At 39.4% G+C, this 20,802-nt stretch overlaps 1 protein-coding gene across 3 annotated transcripts in view; it reads right to left on the reverse strand.

Annotated features, from left to right (window-relative positions):
• The window catches only part of HHAT (hedgehog acyltransferase), a 151,607-nt gene that overhangs the window by 44,095 nt on the left and 86,710 nt on the right, over positions 1 to 20,802 (reverse strand). For 2 of the 3 annotated variants that reach the window (XM_039568916.1, XM_039568912.1), the window contains one exon: positions 14,367 to 14,511. The exons of the other annotated variant lie outside the window; for it this stretch is intronic. In XM_039568916.1, the coding sequence (XP_039424850.1) occupies positions 14,367 to 14,511 (145 nt within the window). The remainder of the gene's footprint in view (positions 1 to 14,366; positions 14,512 to 20,802) is intronic. 3 annotated transcript variants of the gene reach the window in all.

Here is a 20,802-nt window from a genome sequence, read left to right on the forward strand (position 1 = left end):
TGGAGGAAATCTGCAAAGATGGAGTAGGTTCAATGCAGGTCTCTCTCCAAGGTTTATTTTCCATAAATTTGCATTGTGAAGAAATTGTCTGGATCTGCCTTGTTTCCAAGTTCTCTTTTTTCTCTACTCCCTCACAGTCATTGACTTATTTTAATCTCCATTGCAGCCTAAGAAGGAGCTGAGAATACAGCTCCTTTCCTCCAGAACTGCAGTCAAAAGAATACTAATTAGTTGTTGTCTTTTGTTGTTCTCACACATTAGTTGTAGTTAAGCCAAAATATCTGAGTCCTTTGTCAACAGCAGAAGAGTGCAGAGGCCTAACACATATTTGTAAGATAAAGAAATAATCACTGCTTCCTCAGTTCCACAAGGGAAATTAATGTACCACCAAGTACTGCTCAGTAGTTATGTCCTGCCCTATGCATGAGGGCAATCACTGCAGTCACTGTGTGCAGCAACACACTCACTGACCTCATTTTCAATGGCTCTCACTGTAATGAAAGCTTTTACTGTCCTGAACTCTCCAGACCTGCACTGTTCCTTACACATTTCTGCCTTGAGCATCTGGTTCTGGAAGCTACCATGATACATCGTACCACAAGAATACTGACCTTTAAGTGTGCCAATGTACCAAAACTTGGTCTGACACAATGGTGAAAGACTATTTGCACTTTTTAAAAGACTACCGAGTGTCTTTAGTGACAGCTTGCTTGTAAAACCTGAATGCGTCCAACCTAACTTATAAATACTGCTTTCTCTGTTTCTCTGCATGCTCATCCAAGGAAAATGAACCCAGACCCTCCATGTTCAGCATGAAACTCCTCCTCTTGACTTGTCAGTGACTGAGGCACGGACCCAGACGGGCAGGGAATCTGAATTGTTGATTCAAAGGAACGAGCTAGTTTTATACACTTTTCCAAGGCACAGTATTTTCTTACATGGTACTTCTCACTGCGTGACCTATCCTGTGTTGCCACATCAGCAACACACTTTCTAAATGTCCTTCTATGGGATGATCACTCGCTGTTCACCTGACCGTCAGCTCCCGGCAGGCTCCTCCCTGTAGGGCTCTGCCCTGTAACACCTCCTGCCCCCAGGGTCCGGTGGAGACAAGCCTCTGTGTGCCACCATGTGCTCCTTTGTGCTGCCATGTGCTTCTGCAGGCAAATTCCACAGCCCACAGCTCAGTTCTATCTTGTATCTCCCCACATTGACTGGCAAGGTTAGCCACTAACAGTGTATCACATGGCTGATCTGCTGCAAAATATTAATTACACAGCTCAAATTATAACTATTAAGGCTTCATGGAAGGAGGATTTAATGAATAGGACCCAGGACTCCTGATTTCTCCCATCTACTTGTGTGTGTCATTGATTTAACATGCAACACTGGCCAAATCACATTGTGAAGATAGTATTAAACTGGTCACAATAGTGTTTAACACACCTCAGTGAACACTATGAGGGCTTTAGGCATGTGGGCACCAAAAAGGTACTAAATACAACAGTCTTCTCTCATAGAATTTTGAGTCAAATAAAGTTAAGAGGCTTTCTGGGGGATGACTGATGGTTTTCCATCAGGGCTCTAGTGATGGTTTTACCCGGAGGGTCTTTGTGACCCTTGTTTTTGCTCTATGTGCTGACTTACAGGGCACTTTCCTGTATTAGTCATGCAGATCTCCTGTTACTTCAGATGAAATTGTAACACTCTGGGTATAAAAATGATGGAAAAGTGAATCTCATTCTGCTAGGATATATTTAGTAAGGCTAGGAATAAAATAAGATAGAGTGAGACTGCTTTTGCTACTCTAACTAATATACAAATCCCCATGCAAATACTCCTCCTGGCACATCATGGGTGTGATGGACATTTTTCATAGCTTTTATGAAAGCTGCTGTGGTCTCAGGTGGCCGAACTATTTACAAGAGCAGGAGCTGAGTCTCCAAGCTTATTCCACTCCTAGAGAAGTCTGCAGACCCACCATGATATTGCTGAGTTCATGTTAACAACAGCAACTTTCTCCAATCCCTTCTTCCCAGCTGTGTATCAGAGGCACAGAAAAAACCACTAGGTGGTACAAACTGTCAGTTGCTCCTGACCTGGAAAAATCTGAACTGAAGCTAAGGGCAAAGTCTGCACATGCCATTAGCAATTCTCTAGAGTTTTTTCAGCATTTCATTTTCCACACTTGTACAGGTTGACAGTTCTTAAAACATTTAAATGTGCCATTTGGCCAGAAATGTGCAAATTGTCACCTGTCTCAATGCTGGGTGAAAAATAAGATATCCACAAGTCGGATTTCAACTGTGATGAATAGTGCCCTTGTCTTAAAGATTATGTTGTTGCAGATATATTATTTAATTTCCTATTTTCTGCAGTAAAAATGTAGCTGAAGCAGTTTTTATACATAGCAGTGAAAGGAGATATATATATATGTATGTATGTATGTATGTAACATTCTAAGCTGTGTGCAACAAACATGCTAGAAAAAGGATCACTGTTTTAACCATTTTAAAACAAAGGCAACAGCAACTGGGACAATATTAAGATTCTCTGATAAGCTGGTTTTCAACTATTTACATGCAAACTAATTGTTAAATAGAAGATACCTTCACTATAAATAATAGGCATAGGGACTGGCAGAGCATTATAGTCAGAAGATTCAAGTTTAAAACTTTTTCAATTATTTGCAAACTATTCCTCACTGCAGGATACATATTAACCTGCAGGTAATGGAACAGTGTGCCTACTGTTTTCTTTCAGTGTTAAGGACTACTAAAGATGTTTTCCCTTCTGAACAATACAACTACTTCAGTAACACTTTACTACTATTTCTGAAGAGTGAAAAAACCCTCTTCAACAACAATACTCCTCACAAGTACAAAGATTTGAGATTTTGTTCAATCTAGATGCAAGCTAAATCTTTATTCAGACATAAAAGTCCCACCATTGGGAGAATTTTTATAGATACTTTGTAGTATAATACACAAGTCACTCTTCTCCAAGGTTTGTTTCAAAGCCCAAGTTAGAATTTGCAGAAGGATTATTATCTTTGATAGAAGGCTTAGCTGTGGATCTAAGAAAAAACACATGAAAGAGGGCAGAAGGGACAAAACAATCCAATGTTCTTACATGGCTAAGAGGATGGATATTAACAATACAGAAAACTTATGTTATTTACCAGTTTTTGATGCAAGCTGCAAAAACAAGGAAGTAGCTTTAAAAGAAAAAACAATTATGAATCAGTTATTAACAACAGAGCATATTTTCTGCTTAAGATGCCTAAACACAGGCATGCTGCTCTGTAGCTTCAAGTGACTCACAGTGTTTATTGCTCACCCACAGAATGGACAGGAATACACAGGTCTGGCAGCTTGACAGAGATTTGTGGAAAATCTCTGTCAGGTATCTCAACAACTGTCAGAAATAAAACGGATCTTGTTAAAGCATGGACAGCCAAGACATTTGTAACAGGCTTTTAGGCTAACCCACCAACAGTGAGAATTCAACACCTACAGACAGCCACACAAGCTGACAGGTCACTACTGCGCTCCAGTACACACTCGCCTTAGATCAGGAAATTTAGAGGTAATAAGTGAGAAATGAATGAGAATGAGAAAGAGAAAATGGAAGACAGTGTATTAAATAAAAACTACCCTAGTATTTGAAATCCATTACTTTCTTGTAAGAAACATTCTTGAGGAATTTGTCTGCTCTGAAAATTTTAATTATTTCACTACAGAATGAACGGCAAGCACCAGATGCAATTTGTAACAATAACTGGGAATGCTTATGATGATCTCTGACTTTACAACTGGCTTTAAGGCATTACTATTTCTTGCATTTATTTAGCCTAATATCTCAGGTACACTCAAAGACGTGTACATTCACTAACAGAAAATTGTAATATTTCTAGGCTTATTAAGTTAGGTCTGGGAACTGTGCTATTTAGTACTCTAATTCTATCTGATCTCACAGAGCTTAGATAGACCTGAACCATGCACATCATGTATTCAAATGGTCATCACAAGTCACACCCATGACTGGACGCACACTGCTGGAGAGCACAGGGGTGTGTCCCAGGGGTGCAGCCTCTGCAGCAGACAGAACCAAGGTTTCAGGAGAGAAAAGGTATTTCTCCATTCTCTCGGGGGAAGACAATGCCCAAAGAGATGAAACACATAGTAGAGCCACATGCTTCCCTGCTTATCCATCTTTTACAGGTACCACACTAAACACCAAGATTATCAATGACTGGTGTAACACTGAGGAAAAAATCAGCTGTTTAGGAAGGAGACACACTTTTGCCTCATTGTGCTTCCTTAGGGACAGCAGAGCTGTTTGCTCCACCATATGGTGCTGTTTCTCATAGAGTTTGATAATATGCACATAAAGTTTGCTACATTCCAAGTTCAGCATGAACTTAAATCCCAGCTCTGCAGAGTTTCAGGACTTTGCTGGCTGGTGCAAAGTGCCCTAAGAAAACATGCCCCTGCGTGCAATTTAGTAGCAAATGGAATGACATGAGGTAGAAGACATTTTACAGAACTGTCAGCACTTAAGAGGGTGTAAGTCTATAAATTTTATTAAACATGTATATAATGCTTTGCTCTCTTCCTCTTAAAAAAACCCAAACAAACACCAAACAAACCCTCTCCTAAATCCCAAAAGTCCAGACAATGAGACAAGGCCTAATCAGCTCATTTTTTCAGAGTTCTTGTACTTTTAGTTACTCTTTTCTTTAAAGCAGCAGCTATTTAAAGATGGTTGAAATAAATTCATTCCGAGATTAAAAAAGAAAAAAAAAGCTAAAATAGTCTGAGACAACTATGTTTGCTTGTGAAGCTAGAATAAAATTATAGGCAAAACAGCATTAGAGTAGAAATGCAGCAGAACTGTGATATAGTGTAGTAAAAATCCTCTCCGGCTTCCTCAGTGAGAAAAATAAGCTCTTAACTGCTTTTCATTCCTGTGCACAGAGAACACAGGTTTTAGAAAAGGATCAGCCTCCTCTGTGGCCCATGCATCTTTACAAGAGGATTGTTAACACCTCTGACTTTGGTGGCAGAGGTGCAAGAGCCAAAATGAACACTGCTTGAAATCTCAATCTCAACCTGACATGCGGGGCTGGCATTTGGGAGAAAAAAAAGTGTCTTTTTTTCCTGTAAGTCGAAAAAATTTGATCTAGCAGGCTCCAAGCAGCACTAATTGTGGAATACCACAATGCTGTTTTAACATTACTTTTCAGGAAATAAACAACTCAGAAAGTTGTCATGAAAGTCTCAATGATTGCAAAGCTAAATACAGCTGGTGTTCCAGTTCCTGCTGCGAGAAGGTTACTTTCTGTGTATGGGAACTGTTCTCTCAAAAAGCATTTGAAAAAAAAAAAGTGTGAGTCAGGACTAGTTCAAATCTGAAGAGAAATGAAAGGAGCTACCAGACGAAAGAAAAGGAATTCAATGACAAGAAAGAAGTAGCACCTATGAGACTCCTGGAAATTTCTGAATACAGGAAAAGGAATTACATCATTCCTCAGAAAAATTTTCTTGATGGTTGTGCATCTGAGCTGAAATAATGTCTCCTACTAATCAGTTACTTACATGCCACCAGAACCATGAGCTCATTTATGTATAAATTTCCCAATAAGAACAGTGACCAATAAAACAGCAATTCAAGTATTCTATACCAGGCTATGCTACTCTGGGCCACTGTGAGGCTTTTGCTGTGTATGGCAAAAATACAGGGGAACAAGAAGGCAAAGCTGAATTACACGCTGATGATGAGCAGTCATGAGGTCATGGCAATTTCAAGCTTTTTGACACAGAAACTAGTTTTATTTTTATATGTTCATGATATGTTTAAGGCATAAAGAGCCCACACATTCAAACTGCTCCAGCCTCTGAAAGACTATGCTAAAATGGCCACAGCAGCAGAACAAGTGTGTTTGGTGCATCATTCATTCCAGCTTCCACACTGCCAGCACGGTTACATCTGTAAGATGGACTTTGCCAACCCCCTACAACAACTGCTCATCACACCATACTGCCCTTCACTAGCAATATTAAAACAATTTAAAAAGGGTTGTAGGAACCTTGCCAAAGTAATTGAAAATCTGAGGCATTTTGCCTGTGATCAGCAAAGCTCACAAAGTAGCAAACTTGTATTTTTATGAAAGAGCTGCAAATTAACAAGAAGGCAGCACGATGTAGGAACAACTTCCTGTCTTCTGTGTGCAGAGTAGTTTACAGAGTTCTGTAAGTAAGATACAGCACAATGGACACCAGTAAACTCTATGTGCAGTCACAGTGTGGACTGTCCTGCATTTTTTTTCACTTGTACATGCTCTATGTAAAATAAAGGCTTTAATAAGATATATGAAATACAGATTCTTTGTGACCGATTCTGACCTTGGAATCATATTAATCCCAGCAGATATGCTTGCACATGTTCTGGAACTTTCTAGAGAGAAGGAGCTTTCTGCATTGATATGGTTGCATGATCAGGTCCTAAGACTCTAAAGACAAATGGCAAACTATTGAGATTAAACAGCAACAATTGAATTTAAACATAGCAATGCTCCAACAATTTTCACATAGAACAGAGGCTCAAACCAACATGATTCAACAGAAAATGGCGGAACACATTTTACTGTTTCAGCTCTAGAGAAAATCCCCCCAAAAAACATGTGAATATTTGCTTTTATACAGCTGTCATCCTTTGGGAGGTGAAGGGGAAAAAAAAACCAAATACTGCCTCCTTATTACTGCAGACCAAAATTAATTTTTCTTGGTATTTTGCCAGTTCACATCCCAATGAACTGCACCCACCAAGCAAGGTGATTGTGGAAACAAGTTTCTTTTGTGCATGAAGAAGAATGAATCATTTCGAAAAATGTGACATCTTCAGTAATATTTCTGCCACTATGCAATATTTCTCTAAATTATGCAATTCATCAATATAGTGTTCATAAATGTATTTTTGGAAAAAATGACTCTAAGTAAGTTTCTGCATAACAGCAGCAAGCGGGATTTCTCAGTGAAAGTGAAAATCTGGAGGAACAAGAATGCTGGAAGACTGTATGCCAGCTACTCTACAACAGAATCTTCCAAACCAAAACAAGGGCCATCTGAAACTCTGAACTGTCAGTTATGGATGCAGCCCTCCTCTTTGTTTCAGCTGGAAAGAAATTGGAGCAAAGACCTTGCAAGAGATGCATAGAATAGGCAGTGAAGTACAACAGGGATGCCCCAGCTGACAGGTTTTGTGGCCTCATTTGAGTTCCTCTGCTACATTATTTCATTCCTCCTGCACCTTTAAACCCCTTCACAGCTAGATAACTCCATGTATCACTGCAACCCATTTCAGAAGTTGTTATGCGCAATGTGGCTCCTAATACATTGTTGTATATTATCTGGCAACACCTCAGAGCTAAAAACTCCAGTTGACCCCTGCCAAACAGCAAGCTCTAACTACTTTGCTCCACCTCTTCCCTCAGCCCTTAAAATGTGCTAAATCTATGACCTAAACTAACTAGCAGTACTCAGATAGCTTCTGAAGGATGAGATGCTGTCATATGAACTGGTTATCCCGAGGCCTTCTTCCTACACTCCCTATTGCAGCACACAAGGCATACAATCAACAGCTTATCTAATGTGAAGACCTGATCTTGTACGAGCCAGACTAGAACATACAACAACCAATACAGGAATTTCTCATCTTTTTTTGTTACTGACATCTCATACAGCACTAGAGCTGCACAATTAGTAACTCATAGTTTTTAAGTGATTTAGCTGTTGAACTTAGAAAGGCACCTCAGCTACTAATATACAAATGATTTTTTGTAGAGCAGGAACTTAATTTCACTGTCTTCAAAACCAAGGGCAAAACTTCTAAAGGCAACAGTAGTTCAGGACAATGCCTTGAAAGATGCTGACACCACTGCAATTCTCAACTCATGCACTAAGTGATTTACATAAAATGAAACAAATATAGATTGTTAGAATAATCTTCAGTCCTGTGATACCGTGTAATTACCAATCGGCATAATTTTAGTTTAATATCATAAAATAATGCTCTACTCTTTCTACCAAAGCAAGCAAAAAAATCCACGTTTAGGCATGTCACACCACACGTGTTACACCAAGCTCTTTGGTTCACTCATAGCTCTGCATCTTGTAGGTCATGATTGTGGAAATTCCCACTTGCAAATCAGTGCCTAAGATGCCCTGTGAAACACAATCCAAGATTGCTGTGCTGCACAGCTGGGAAGAAGGCTTTCTGCCTCTATAAAGTAGGTAAGGTGCTGATAAGAACACATTTTCCCTATAAATTAACAAATTATCTGAATTCTGATTAGCACAGAACCTTATTTTGCTTCAAAGCAAGCCAGAAGGGAGAACAGGAGGTGAAATAAAGGCTTCACCATCTTCAGCTAGTGAACAAATATTAGACATTGAGAAATAAATTTTAGTTTTACTTTAAACATCTCTTAATTGCTGATGAACTGCTCAGAGAAAACAGGGCTTGGAATGGGTCTGGAGATTTAGAGATTCCTCCTACCTCGTGATGAAGTCAGTATTTTTGACATTGCTTGACGGATTTTTGTCTACCTGGAGACAGTCCTCTGAAGCTGGCAATCCAACAGCTTACCTAGGTAATGCCATAGAACCATAGAATATCCAGAGCTGGAAGGGATCCACAAGGATCACTGAAGTGCAACTCCTTGCTACATTTTACAGGGGGTTTTCCCTTCTCCTGACCCCACTGGTGATAGAATATCTTGGTAAAATTTTATGCAGAAACTTTTATGTATCCATTTCTCCCCTCAATACTTTCCTCTCAAAACATAACAATGCCATTTATTCAGGACCATGGCTCTAGACTTCCAGTTACGTTGTTGTATTTCCTTCTCCCTAATTGTCAGCTTATGGCTTTTTTAAACTGCAGTAACCAAAAGCGCACATATTTTAACTTTAGCCTTCAGAACATCACATAGGAGAAGAGGTTAATTTATGCATTTTGCACTGCTGTCAGATGCATCTTGGCACAAGGTCTATTTTTGCTGTAGGTGGTACGATGCTGCTGCTGCATGAAGTTCACAGTCTGCTAGAGCAGTCAGACATCCTCCACTGCAGGACTTCTGCCCAGCCACCCGTTCTGTACCCCTGCAGTAAATCATTCCTAATTGAGGGTGAAATTCACTCTTTGCTGGATGTCTGCTAAAGGACACCTTCTCAAAGGTTGGGTGTCCAATCTAATCTAAACTAGGCTGTACAAAATGCCTCTGAACGCAGTGAAGAGTGACAATGCAACTCATCCCATACTAAGACAGATGTATATGGGCTGAACTGCCCTCCAGAGAGGCACTCCTCACAATTTGGCAAGGTAAATTGGGTAGTTAAAGTACTGGTTTACAGTTAAATCATGACTGTCCAATTTTCCAACAGCTGTTCAAAGTAAAATACACCTGACATGCACTGTGTGCTTTCCTCATTGATCTGGACTCTGTTCCTTGTAAACCAGAGAAATAACAGGAAGAATTTTAGACTTTTATCCCCCAATACACTTATGTCCCCTCCCAGCTTAATGCCTTTGTCCATGCTTGATAAAATATTTCAGTCCCTTAACCAAAAGCACTGCCCAGTGCTGTTTGCACGAGTGAGCCCTTCCAAAGAGAACCCTTCTTGTTGGAGCATCTCATTTTGAAGTGAAGCATTAATTACTTACAAAGAATACAGGATTAAAAATGGTTTGTTACATAGAGATATTTCTGCAACTTTCTTATTAGACATTTGTGACACTATCTCTCATAAGAAAATTCTTACTAAAGAAACATCAAAGTAAATGCTTGCCATAGGAATTTTTTTCTTTGCAAATAACAGGGCCAAATTAAGTATGAGAAACAAGCACTAAGGCTGGTCTGAACAGAAAGAACAGAGAAAATTTTGAGAACAAAATTAAGAACAAATACTCATAGGACACACACACCTCTGCTCTCATAATTTTGACAACAGTGATTTTAATGATGCACAAAAATAATTTTAAAGCCAGATAAATTTCATCTATTTTTCACAACAGGAAAGCAAATAAATACTGAAAAATACATGCTCAGATATCAACTCCCCTTTTTTGTGGCATGGGAGCTGTGGAAAGCACTGCCAAAGCACTTCAAAACAGTTCAAGTATCAGTCAAATAAGAATCCCAGGAAACTTAATCTAAATCCTGTTTCTACCACGCAATTCACAAAGCTTTGGTAACAAAGGTATCCCGCTTGTATGGTTCTGCTTGAACTGACTGTGCTGGCCCTGAGGTTTAAGTGCTTTCATATCCATATCTTTTCCTCCCCACTCTCAGAAAACTGTAGAGATTTTTGACAGTACTCAGTCTTTGCAAAGGAACTGAGTAGATCCTCTTCAGTAACCAAAGAGTGAAACTAGAATTGCATTTCATACATCTTAAGCTTCAGTAAAACCTTCCATTAAGAGCTTGTTGGTTTAAATTTGCATCGCTGCCACACACATGCTAATGGGAAGCTGCTCTTCAAACACTGTTTTTCGGTACTATACAATAGAACTTCTAATTTCTGACTATGAAGTGCTGTACACTGGGCATTTAGGGCCTTACAATACTGGTGTTCTGAGGTTCATACACTTGCCAGACCTGAAAATGCCACACACGACATCTTATGCTGCACCCAACCTGCAGATCTGATTTCTGCACTGAGATGCATTTTATTGCTGGAGTTTAGCATATATGTTCTTGACTAATTTTCTTAGTGATCTACAAATGCCAATTACATTTACAAACTGTGAAACAGATATCTATTCTCCTATTTTTTTCCTACCCATACATGTACAAATCTTTGTAGACAGAATTCTGTGGGATTTGAACAAAGGAAAGGAACTGGCGATTCTTTGCGGCTGATACACAGGTGGTCAATTTTGTTTCCTCATCTCTCCATTCCTGACCTCAGAGGGATTTTATGCCACAGTAGTGCTGCAGAGCCTTCTGCCACCTCAGTCAACCAATCTTAAATCCTGCTGGCCGGGTCCCTGAGAATGTAGAGATGTCCTCCCAATGCAAATGTCTACTCTCTAGTTCTAGAGTGGTGCAAAATCCTGCTTGGTTTTTCTAAATGAAGACCAATTTCAGAGATTGAAAAGCTTTTAAATAGAGAAGAATATTATTTCTAAAATTTTAACCTGAAATTCACAGAGTATCTTCTTTCTTTTTGACCCAAAACTAACAGCTATTGACTCAAAGAAGCTAGATACGTATTTAGCAGATCTCAATAATGTATAGGACATTGGAACATTGCTTTGTCTACCAAGTGAAAGGACACAGATTTGGGTATTATGTACAAAAAAGCTCTGGGGGTCCCTTGCCAGATTTCTAGACTATTCTCCACAAGACAATGACAGAATGTCAACAAGTATTTTAATCAAAGCTCTCCAGAATCATAATGCACATGAGAAAACCTTCATTCTTGGGAACTTTATATTGCTTGCATCACACCAGAAACGAAGTACAAAGATAAAAACCCAAACAAACACCCTCCTACCTCACAGAACACCCACCTGCTACCACCACCCTTAGTTCTTCAAACAAGTCAAGCATATCCCCATTGAATTTTTATAAAGGTGAAGACAAAAGCTTGAGTTCAAGCCAAGTAGCTAGATCATCTCATCTGTTCCTGGGAAAGGAAAGATCAAAGAGTATGTATTTGTAGTGTTTAGCTTGGTCTGTAAATACTGATGAATTGGATTCACCAGAACAGTGCAGACTACAAACAAATGTATTTAACTTTAGCTTTTAGCACTGCACACTCCAAATTTAGATTTTTGTTATCTTTCTTACAGACCGGCACTTAAATTTAGTTGAAACTGAAGACTAAGTTTTGAATAGTCCTTCTGGATTTGACTGGCCTTCAGTCATGGAATCATCAAATGCCTTAGGTTGGAAGGAACCTTAAAGATCATCTAGTTCCCACCCCCCTGCCATGGGCAGGGACACCTTCCACTAGACCAGGTTGCTCAGAGCTCCATCCAGCCTGACCTTGGACACTTGCCAGGATGGGGCATCCACAACTTCTCTGGACAATCTGTACCAGTGCCTCACCACCCTTACAGGGAAGAATTTCTTCCTAGTATCTAATCTGCACCTGCCCTCTTTCAGTTTGAAGCCATTCCCCCTGTTCTGTCCCTCTAAAAAGTCCCTCTCCATCTTTCTTGTAGGATCCCTTCAGGTACTGGAAGGACACAATTAGGGCACCCCAAAGCCTTCTCTTCTCCAGGCTGAACAATCCCAATTCTCTCAGCCTTTCCTCATAGGAGAGGTGCTCCATCCCTCTAACCATCTTTGTGGCCTCCTCTGGACTCCTTCCAACAGGTCCATGTCCTTCCTGAGCTGAGAACCCCAGAGCTGGACACAGCACTGCAGGAGGGGTCTCACCAGAGGGGAGCAGAGAGGCAGAATCCCCTTCCTTGGGGTCCTTTCCATGTAGCCCAGAACCCGTTTGGCTTTCTGGGCTGCCAGTGCACATTGCTGGGTCACGTCCAGCTTTACATCCACCAGCACCCCCAACTCCTCAGCAGGGCTGCTCTTGATCTGTTCATCCCCCAGCCTGGATTGATACCAGAGTTCACCCTATTTGTTCCACAGTGGATCAGGTGTGTAGATGTAATAAAATTTTAGTGGATGTTTCAGTTTGTACATGAGAGTTGTCAGAACAACAATGCAATTAAAGAATACGCTCACGGTCATCTGAGTGATCAAATAATACAGGCATATAAAGCTCATAAAGCTAAACACTGAGAGTTCTACTAGTGGAGTATGAGCTACACTAAGCAAAAGCTCTCATGTTCTAAAAATAAAGTTAATTTGATTAAAACATCATGGAAACAAAGATGCGAATGACTAAACTAATTTCCTATTCCTGCTTAGACAACTAATCCTTAAGTAACTCTATGTATTCAACTGCAGGAGGAATAGATCAAAGAAATATTAACAGCCCCTCCTCCCCAAAACCTAGAAAAACAATCAATAATTCATCTGGTTTAATTAAATACTATTATACTTGATAAAACATTGTTCTTTGTCAGTTGCAAACCCCAGCATAACTTCTAACCTTTCCGACAAGGAAGGCATACTTTCTCCATTTATAATATATGGATTGCATTACAAAAATAATTTGTATGGAGCTATAAGCCTGAGATAGACAATTTCACTAGTCCTTTTTTTTTAAAAAATAAATAAGAAGAGATGTCTAAATATCAATCTTCTTCTCTCAGCTCATTTTCTACTATCAGCCAGGTAACTGGAAGGAAACAATTTAAGAAAAAACAAAGCCTTTCAAAAAAACAGAAAACAAGTATTTTATGCTTTAAAGAGTAAAAACTAGTACTCCTTCTTTCCTGTCCAGTATTAACAAAAAGCTTCACTACATTTCATGCTAAAAATGTTCCTTTCTTCAAGCTCTTTGAATGGTCTTTTCCTTTAATTCAGAAGATAAATTTTCTACTCATGTACATAACTCACCCTTCAAGACTTTCACTATTATGGGATACTTAAGTAGGGTCTTGGAACTCCAGAGCTGATTTCTAAGCCATTGAAAGGAACAAGAGGAGAAAACACTGCAATAGACAGTAGTGGTCCTTGCAGGAGAGCACTTCTAGGCCTATTAGTACCTCCCTCAGGAGGAAGAAATATTCCCCTAAAAGATCTTAATTTGACTGGCAGCAGTAAGAACCTAAAAAGAAAACTGGTCCTACTTACGCTGACTTCTGGCAAAAAAACCAAAGCTCGACTTGTCTCCTGAGTCAGCTCAGAGCACAGCATCCCATACTGCTTATTCAGCAACACCACAGGCTGATACTGTCACCCAAGCTCCCCTGTCCCCACCCTTGTCATCAATAGTGAGCAGGTCCCCAAACTGAAATCACATTCACTACAAAAAAAGCCATTAATTGCTCAATTATGCTGTATCATGCAGATCTTATCCACTAACCTTCCACAGAATCTACGGGGTTGGCTTTAGTATGCCTATTCTTACTGATGTGTGTGAAATGCAGTTTGGGGGAAAAAATCAACCTGGTAACTTGTCATGCATTCCTTACTTGATCTTCAATGATTTCACGTGACAGAGAAGCCTGACAGCCCCCCTTCTAGACTTGAATGGGAGAAAGGCAATGTTTGTTTGTAGTCACACAGCCTGCATAGTTATTTAAATTTTCTCAGATTTTTGATAGTTTTGACCAGAAAAAAATTAACTCCCAGTTAGTGCACTGAGAGAAGAACCTGGCTCAGCCCACCCAAGGTAACATTTGGAACGTTCTGTTACCTAGAAAGCACATAAAAATAAACTTGCCTTCCATAAAGATCCTGTTCCAGTAGATTTTTCCAACTTGATTTCCTCCAAGAAATATTAGATTTGATAAAATCAGCATTGAAGTGCTAACAGATGCTAGGACAGCATGAAGTCGACGACGAAATCTTGGCGAGAAGAAATGCTCCTGAGGAGCAAAACAAAAGGTGCAGATGAAGTTAACAAGCCCTGCAAATTTTCAAGCAGCATTAGAAAAAGACATTGCCATTACAAAAAACAACTTTCATACAGAAGTTCAAATCCTTATGGAACGCATCCCAAAGATTTTAAAATATCTAACAGAACCTCTCACCAATGCCATTTAAGTTAGAGTAAGACTTCCTGATTAAAAGCAGTCTTGAATCATAGCTATGGCTGGAAGGGACCTCTGGAGGTTACTTAGAAAGATCAAAGTAGGGTCAGCTACAGAAGGCTGCTCAGGCCTGTATCTGTTTGGGTTTTGAATATCTCCAGTGATGAAGACTGCCCAACCTTGCTGGGCAAGCCTCACAATAAAAGGGATATTTTTATGTTTAAATTGGATTTCAGTCTGTGCCCCCTGCCTTTTGTCCTGTCACTGAATACCACTGCGAAAAGCCTGCCTTTGATTTCTTCCCCCCTACGGTTGGGTATTTATACAGACAGGTAAGATTCCCCTGAGCCTTCTCTCCTCCAGGCTGAACAGTCCCAGCTCTCTCAGCTTCTCCTCTTATGGGAGAGGCTTCAGTCCCTTTATTATCAGTCCCTTGGCTGGACTCACTCCAGCATGTCCATGCCCCTTTTGTGGGGAGCCCAGAACTGGACACAGTTCTATATATTCAATGGATTAATTATTATTTACAAAATATCCTCCTTGATGAATTTTTGCTTCTAGGGTGGGTGATACTTCCAGTAGGTTCCAGTATAGAGTAAAGCACTTCAGTACACAGAAGACAGCATCTTCTGAAACAGAAGTTCTGAAACAACTTCAGAAGTCCTTAATCCTTTCGTTGATTAATAAGACATTAATGAAAGATTCTAGAATTAGATCAGAACTGGTTATAGCAGTAAGTCTTAACAAACAGGTAACTCTAAAAAAAGATTCACATACACATGCAATCCTAAACTTTTTTTCCAGTGCAAATGTTACTGCTCATGTTCACAAAGTATAATTATCCAGATTTTGGTACTGTTGTCCTAACAATACAAATAAAATAGGTCTGTCTCAACCATATATTATTTTACATTTTTCTGAACCTGTGTCACCTGAGGTGTGAGTGCAGCATGGAGACTGCAAGAAGATGGCAAAAGAAGGAGAAGGGAATTTTAGCTTCCTCCATTATGCAGTTGCTAGAAGAAATTTTAAAGAACATTACAGCACTTCACCAAGAAATATTGTCTCATTACTACACGAGGAAAAATATCTTGTACATTGTGCCCCCAGGCTGAAAGCCTCTGTACACAGTGCTTGAATTTACAGAAGATTGAATGCTTTGTGTGAAGTGATGAGCATTTTCCAGGGCATGGAAACTAAGGAAAGTATCAGGGGCTGCTCAGCCTTCATGTCATAAACAGTGACGTTGCAGGAAATAAAGACTTGTGACTGTAGCATCAAAAAAAAAAAAAAAAAAAAAAAAAAAGCAGTAATTAATCTTTAATAGCTACAGGCAGACCAGAATTCATACTCAGATACCTGAAACAACATAAACACGTGCTCAAAACAGACCTAAAAATACATTTCTAGACAATTAAATTGCTCGTTCTGTAAGCATCAAAACAAATGTTTCAACTGCTAGATTATAAAGTGACAAATCTCAAATAAATGACAGTTACAGGCATAGAAATACAATTTCAACATATTACTGCAAAGTAATCTCTGGGAAATTGAACGTTAGCCCTGGTCAGGACTATATCTAGTGTATGAGTCAGTCTGAGTAAGCACAAAAATGAGGACAGATAAGGTTTAAGGACAAGTGCTCCGTATCAGGCTGCACATACAGTAGAGAATAGCCAATCTTCCATACAACGCTATGAAAAACAGTCATGCATGAAAACAGAGACTGAGATTCTTCTCTGAAAATTCTGGATGAAAACTAGGGCATGATAGGAGAGAGGTAGAGAATATAACAATTACATAAATATTCACAGACACAGTTACGTTAGTGAAAGAACTTTCTCCTTTTCTAGTACTTCGCACCTCCAAAGCTATCCAAGGATATCCAATACATTCTCCTTCTGTTCACACACACATAGAGGACAGCTTAAGTTTGTCTCTTCCTGAAATGCATAGTTTGAATGTATGGTCCCACACATGAAAAATGTATGCCTTTTCAGAATGTGTAAGTGTAAGCACCCAGAGAAAACATTTGAAATCTTGCTACGAAATCCATGTTAACAGCGAAGTTTAAATAAGAAGTTATGATCATGCTAGCTTGAATTTCTTTGTTGAGTCACCAAACTTACCCTCTTCTTACATCATGCTAATTAATTCTGATTAACCTGCAGCTCAAATAGGGCATTGTCTATCATCAGATCTACCTTTCACTCTCCCTTTTCTATCAAGCTTGTCAACTCTAAGCAAAAACAGTTTTAATTAAGAAAGGGGAAAAAATCTTCTGCTAAAGCAGAAGAGCTGGAGATGGACAACCCATCAGACAACTGGTGTCTAACTGCATTTTCCATCAAGGTACTGATCAGACTTGGTAAATTTCTAAAGTTTGCCTGTTTTCCACCAGTAAAAAAAACCCCAGAGCAGTATTACAAAAATAACATAAATAGCTAAGAAAGCTCTGCTACCTTTTTTTTAAATGAATACAGTTACTAAAAAAATATACTGTCACATATAGTACATCAGCTTTTACAAAAGTGCTGCACGTTAAACAAGGCAAGTTAAATGTAGTATAGACCATAAAAGCCCTTAGCCATTTATAAGGTATAAAGGAGCAGTTTATGACACACAGTTTAGACAATCACTGAATCTTCACTGGGTTTTGCTGTAGCTAATTTCCATTAGCTTTGCTAGGCATTGATCCAAAAAGCAGTACACATTTTCCTGACAGTCCTTGATGTCAATGCAGATTTTACTCAGCTGCCAAGAAAGTAAAAAAGAAAACTTTCTTTAAACATCTCAAGCCATCTAGAATGAGCTAACTGTGAAAGTACCCGAGCAGGTATTGTGCTAAAATTAATACACTGGAAGCATTATTTAGCAATGAAAAAAGGGTAAACCTGGTCTAGATAACCCATAACAACATTTTTTATTTAAATATCTACAAGCTTGTAGATTTTGTGAATGTACAGCAAGTTGTTTACATCAAAGCAAAATTTAAAAACAACCTCCACACCCACAACTCTCCATTATGCCATTTAATGCTTCTAATAATATATTCCATTACAGCAATATAAACAACTGCTATGGATTTCTGGTGTTTCTCTGGATTTTACTGCCATCTCTTTCTCTCTCCTCTTTCTCTGTCCTCTTTCTTGCTCGAAATACCGCCAGAAGATAGAGTGGCAAAAGAGCATCTTGTGTTAAAATGACAATGAAGCCATGGCTGCCTGGCTGAAACCCTGATTTGCATCCCTCCTCAATGCTCCATCTTGTAACCTCACATCAATACTTTACCATACTTGTAGTAATCACCAGCATCCCCACCTCCCCACACATTGTGAAATAAATGAACTGTAGCACTTAAAAAACTAGACATACTGTCAAGATGCTCAGCCCAAATGCATGCAGCATGACATAGAAGGCAATTTATAAAACATCGGCTCAGCAATCTTTCCTGGAACCGAATGGAGTTTGGGTTATTATTCCAAACCCATTCCTGCTCTAAATGAAGATCAGCCTCAGACATTTTTGCCAGATGTTGGGAAAAACTTCCCTCTGCACATTGTTGGGTCTGCAAAATTCGGTAGCAAAATTGGCTGTCATCAAACTTTTCTCAACTGAGCCTTCTCAGCCATCTTACAAAAAGAAATAGCACTATCATGTAGTGGGGTACCTTTACAAGTAAATCTATGTGTTTGAGAGTGGAGGAGGAAGATGGGCGTGAAAAGAAATCGCATGGTACAAATATTTCCATTCCTAAATCCATTTCCAGTTGTACATGCATGTCACATTTAGCCTCGAAGAGAAAACCAAGCCAGAAATAGGAAGCTTGTATAATGGTTGTCTCTTGAGAAAGCTGATGAAGGACAACACACACCAGAATAGATCATTGCGAGTTAACAGAATTAAGAGTCAAGGTAAAGGATATGGTGGAATTTTGAGTTAGAGAGAAAATACTTATTTAATTTGCTACGCAAGGTAATTACACCACTATGAGTGCAAAATACACAAACATGGCAGGAGAAGTGGCTTCAGGCAGCAGAGCAGAATTTAAAAGGACTTCTCTCTAATGTCAGTTAAAGCTACCAACAGTAAATTTGCATTTTTACAGGACTGCTCATAATGATATCACTGAATGGCATGGAAAGATTTAATTGAGGGTCCAGGTAAATGTATTTACTCCTCTGAGCTAGCCAGCAACAGAAAAAAATGCTGTGGGGAAGACTGGCCAGAATAAGTACTCCAGCCTTCCAGATGGAAGCTGGTAGTGACAGGACAAGTCACATGTAGTGACAGGACAAGAAAGAGTGGCTTCAAATGGAAAGAGCATAGCTTTAGATTCTTTGCTGTGAGGGGGGTGAGTCACTGGTTGCCCAGAGAAGCTGTGGATGCCCCATCCCTGGAAGTGTTCAAGGCCAGGCTGGATGGAGCTCTGAGCAACCTGATCTAGTAGAAAGTGTCCCTGCCCATGGCAGGGGGTGGGAACTAGATGATCTTTAAGGTCCCTTCCAACTCAACCTATTCTATGATTCTATAAAGTTGAGGAGACACCTAAGACTGAATTCTGTACAGCAGTCAAAACTAGGCAGTCCTATAGACAGTATCACACTGCAGTTTTTCTACAGAAATAGATCCCTCAGTATTTTATCAGGGAAGCAATTCTGCATTTTCCTAAATCAACCACTCTTTAACTTTTTCTAGCAACAGTCATGGCACCTTGGTGATTTGGCATGTCCCAGTGGCTCGTTATTGAGAGGGCTGCTGAATCCAGCTGCAGTGGCTTGTTCTGGGAGCAGGTCACAAGCATCACGCTGAGTTAGGGAGGGCTCAGAAACAGGAGCGCATGTTTTCTACCATGCTGTAAACTCAGCCTGATGACAGAGTGACAAGTGGCAGGAAGTCTCCCCTGACAGACATTAGCTGGTAACTTCTTGGCAAACGCTCGTAAGATGGAAAACATCTACGTGTGCTGCATTTGCAAAACATCTCAGTTATAGAGCTGTTCTGGGACAGATTAAAGAAAACTTCTACATAAAGTCGGTGACGTTATCAAGCTTGCTTATACTAAAAATACTTTAACAAGTCCCATATAAAGGAATTAAATTCCTGCAATTTAAGCAAGAGTCTGTCTTCATGGAGTAAAACAGAGACTCACATTTATATCTTTATGAACTACCCATCCAGAGAATTGATGATCCAAGCACATGGCAAAACAAGAGTGTTATGATAAAATTGGAGAAGCAGCTGAATTATTTCTTATGTGAACATATGCACTGTGGAAGAAGACTATCAGATACTATGACCAGAGTGACATGAAACATACTTGATACTACGAACTGCAGAACTAGAAATTATATAATACTATTTTCATCTGCCTTTGATTTTTAAGGATCATGATAACATGGAGAAATTTTTAGAAGAGTTTTCTTTTTTTAAAAGCATACAATATTTTATTACAATCTGTTCTACAGACTTCATTCTCTCCCACTCAAACCTATCAGCCAAATAAGATATAGAAACTGCACTATTTGTTGTGTTGAAGAAATCAAGCAAATTAACTACCATGAAAATAATACCTAGTCCTGCATTATCTTTCATTGCCTGTCCTAGTGTATGAGAGGAGACTAAGTGTGCTTGCTACACTTCCATTCTTTTAATTTCCTCAAGGTTTTTATTAGACAATGCTTAAAACCTGATGCAGTGTTGACTCATCTTTACATCACAAAAACTAATTTAAATGTTTTTTGCAATGGTCTTTTATTTAGGGTTTACAAGGACTTTTGGGGGGAGGAGATGGACGGGTAAAATGTTTGTGGGTAAAGTTGCACAGTACAGGAGGGTTACAGGTGGTGTTCTTATGCATATCAGCAAAGTGCTTTGAAAAAACCTCAAATCAGTTGCTGAAGTTCCTTTTACCAGTTCAATTTTCTGAGCTTCAGTTTTCACCCTCCATTGTACCCCAGCTAAAGAATAAGCCCCTCTCATAATTTCTATACTTTCCTACAGGAGCATAGGATACCACCCAGCCAATCTTAAAGGTGCCAGCCCTCCTCAAGTGCTTTCTTTTAGAAAATGTGCTCAGGTAAATGACAAGCCAAATCTTCAATGCCTAGCCCTGAACCCCAGGAA

Source organism: Corvus cornix, chromosome 3, assembly GCF_000738735.6.
Source record: "Corvus cornix cornix isolate S_Up_H32 chromosome 3, ASM73873v5, whole genome shotgun sequence".
In the NCBI taxonomy this organism is placed as follows: domain Eukaryota; kingdom Metazoa; phylum Chordata; class Aves; order Passeriformes; family Corvidae; genus Corvus; species Corvus cornix.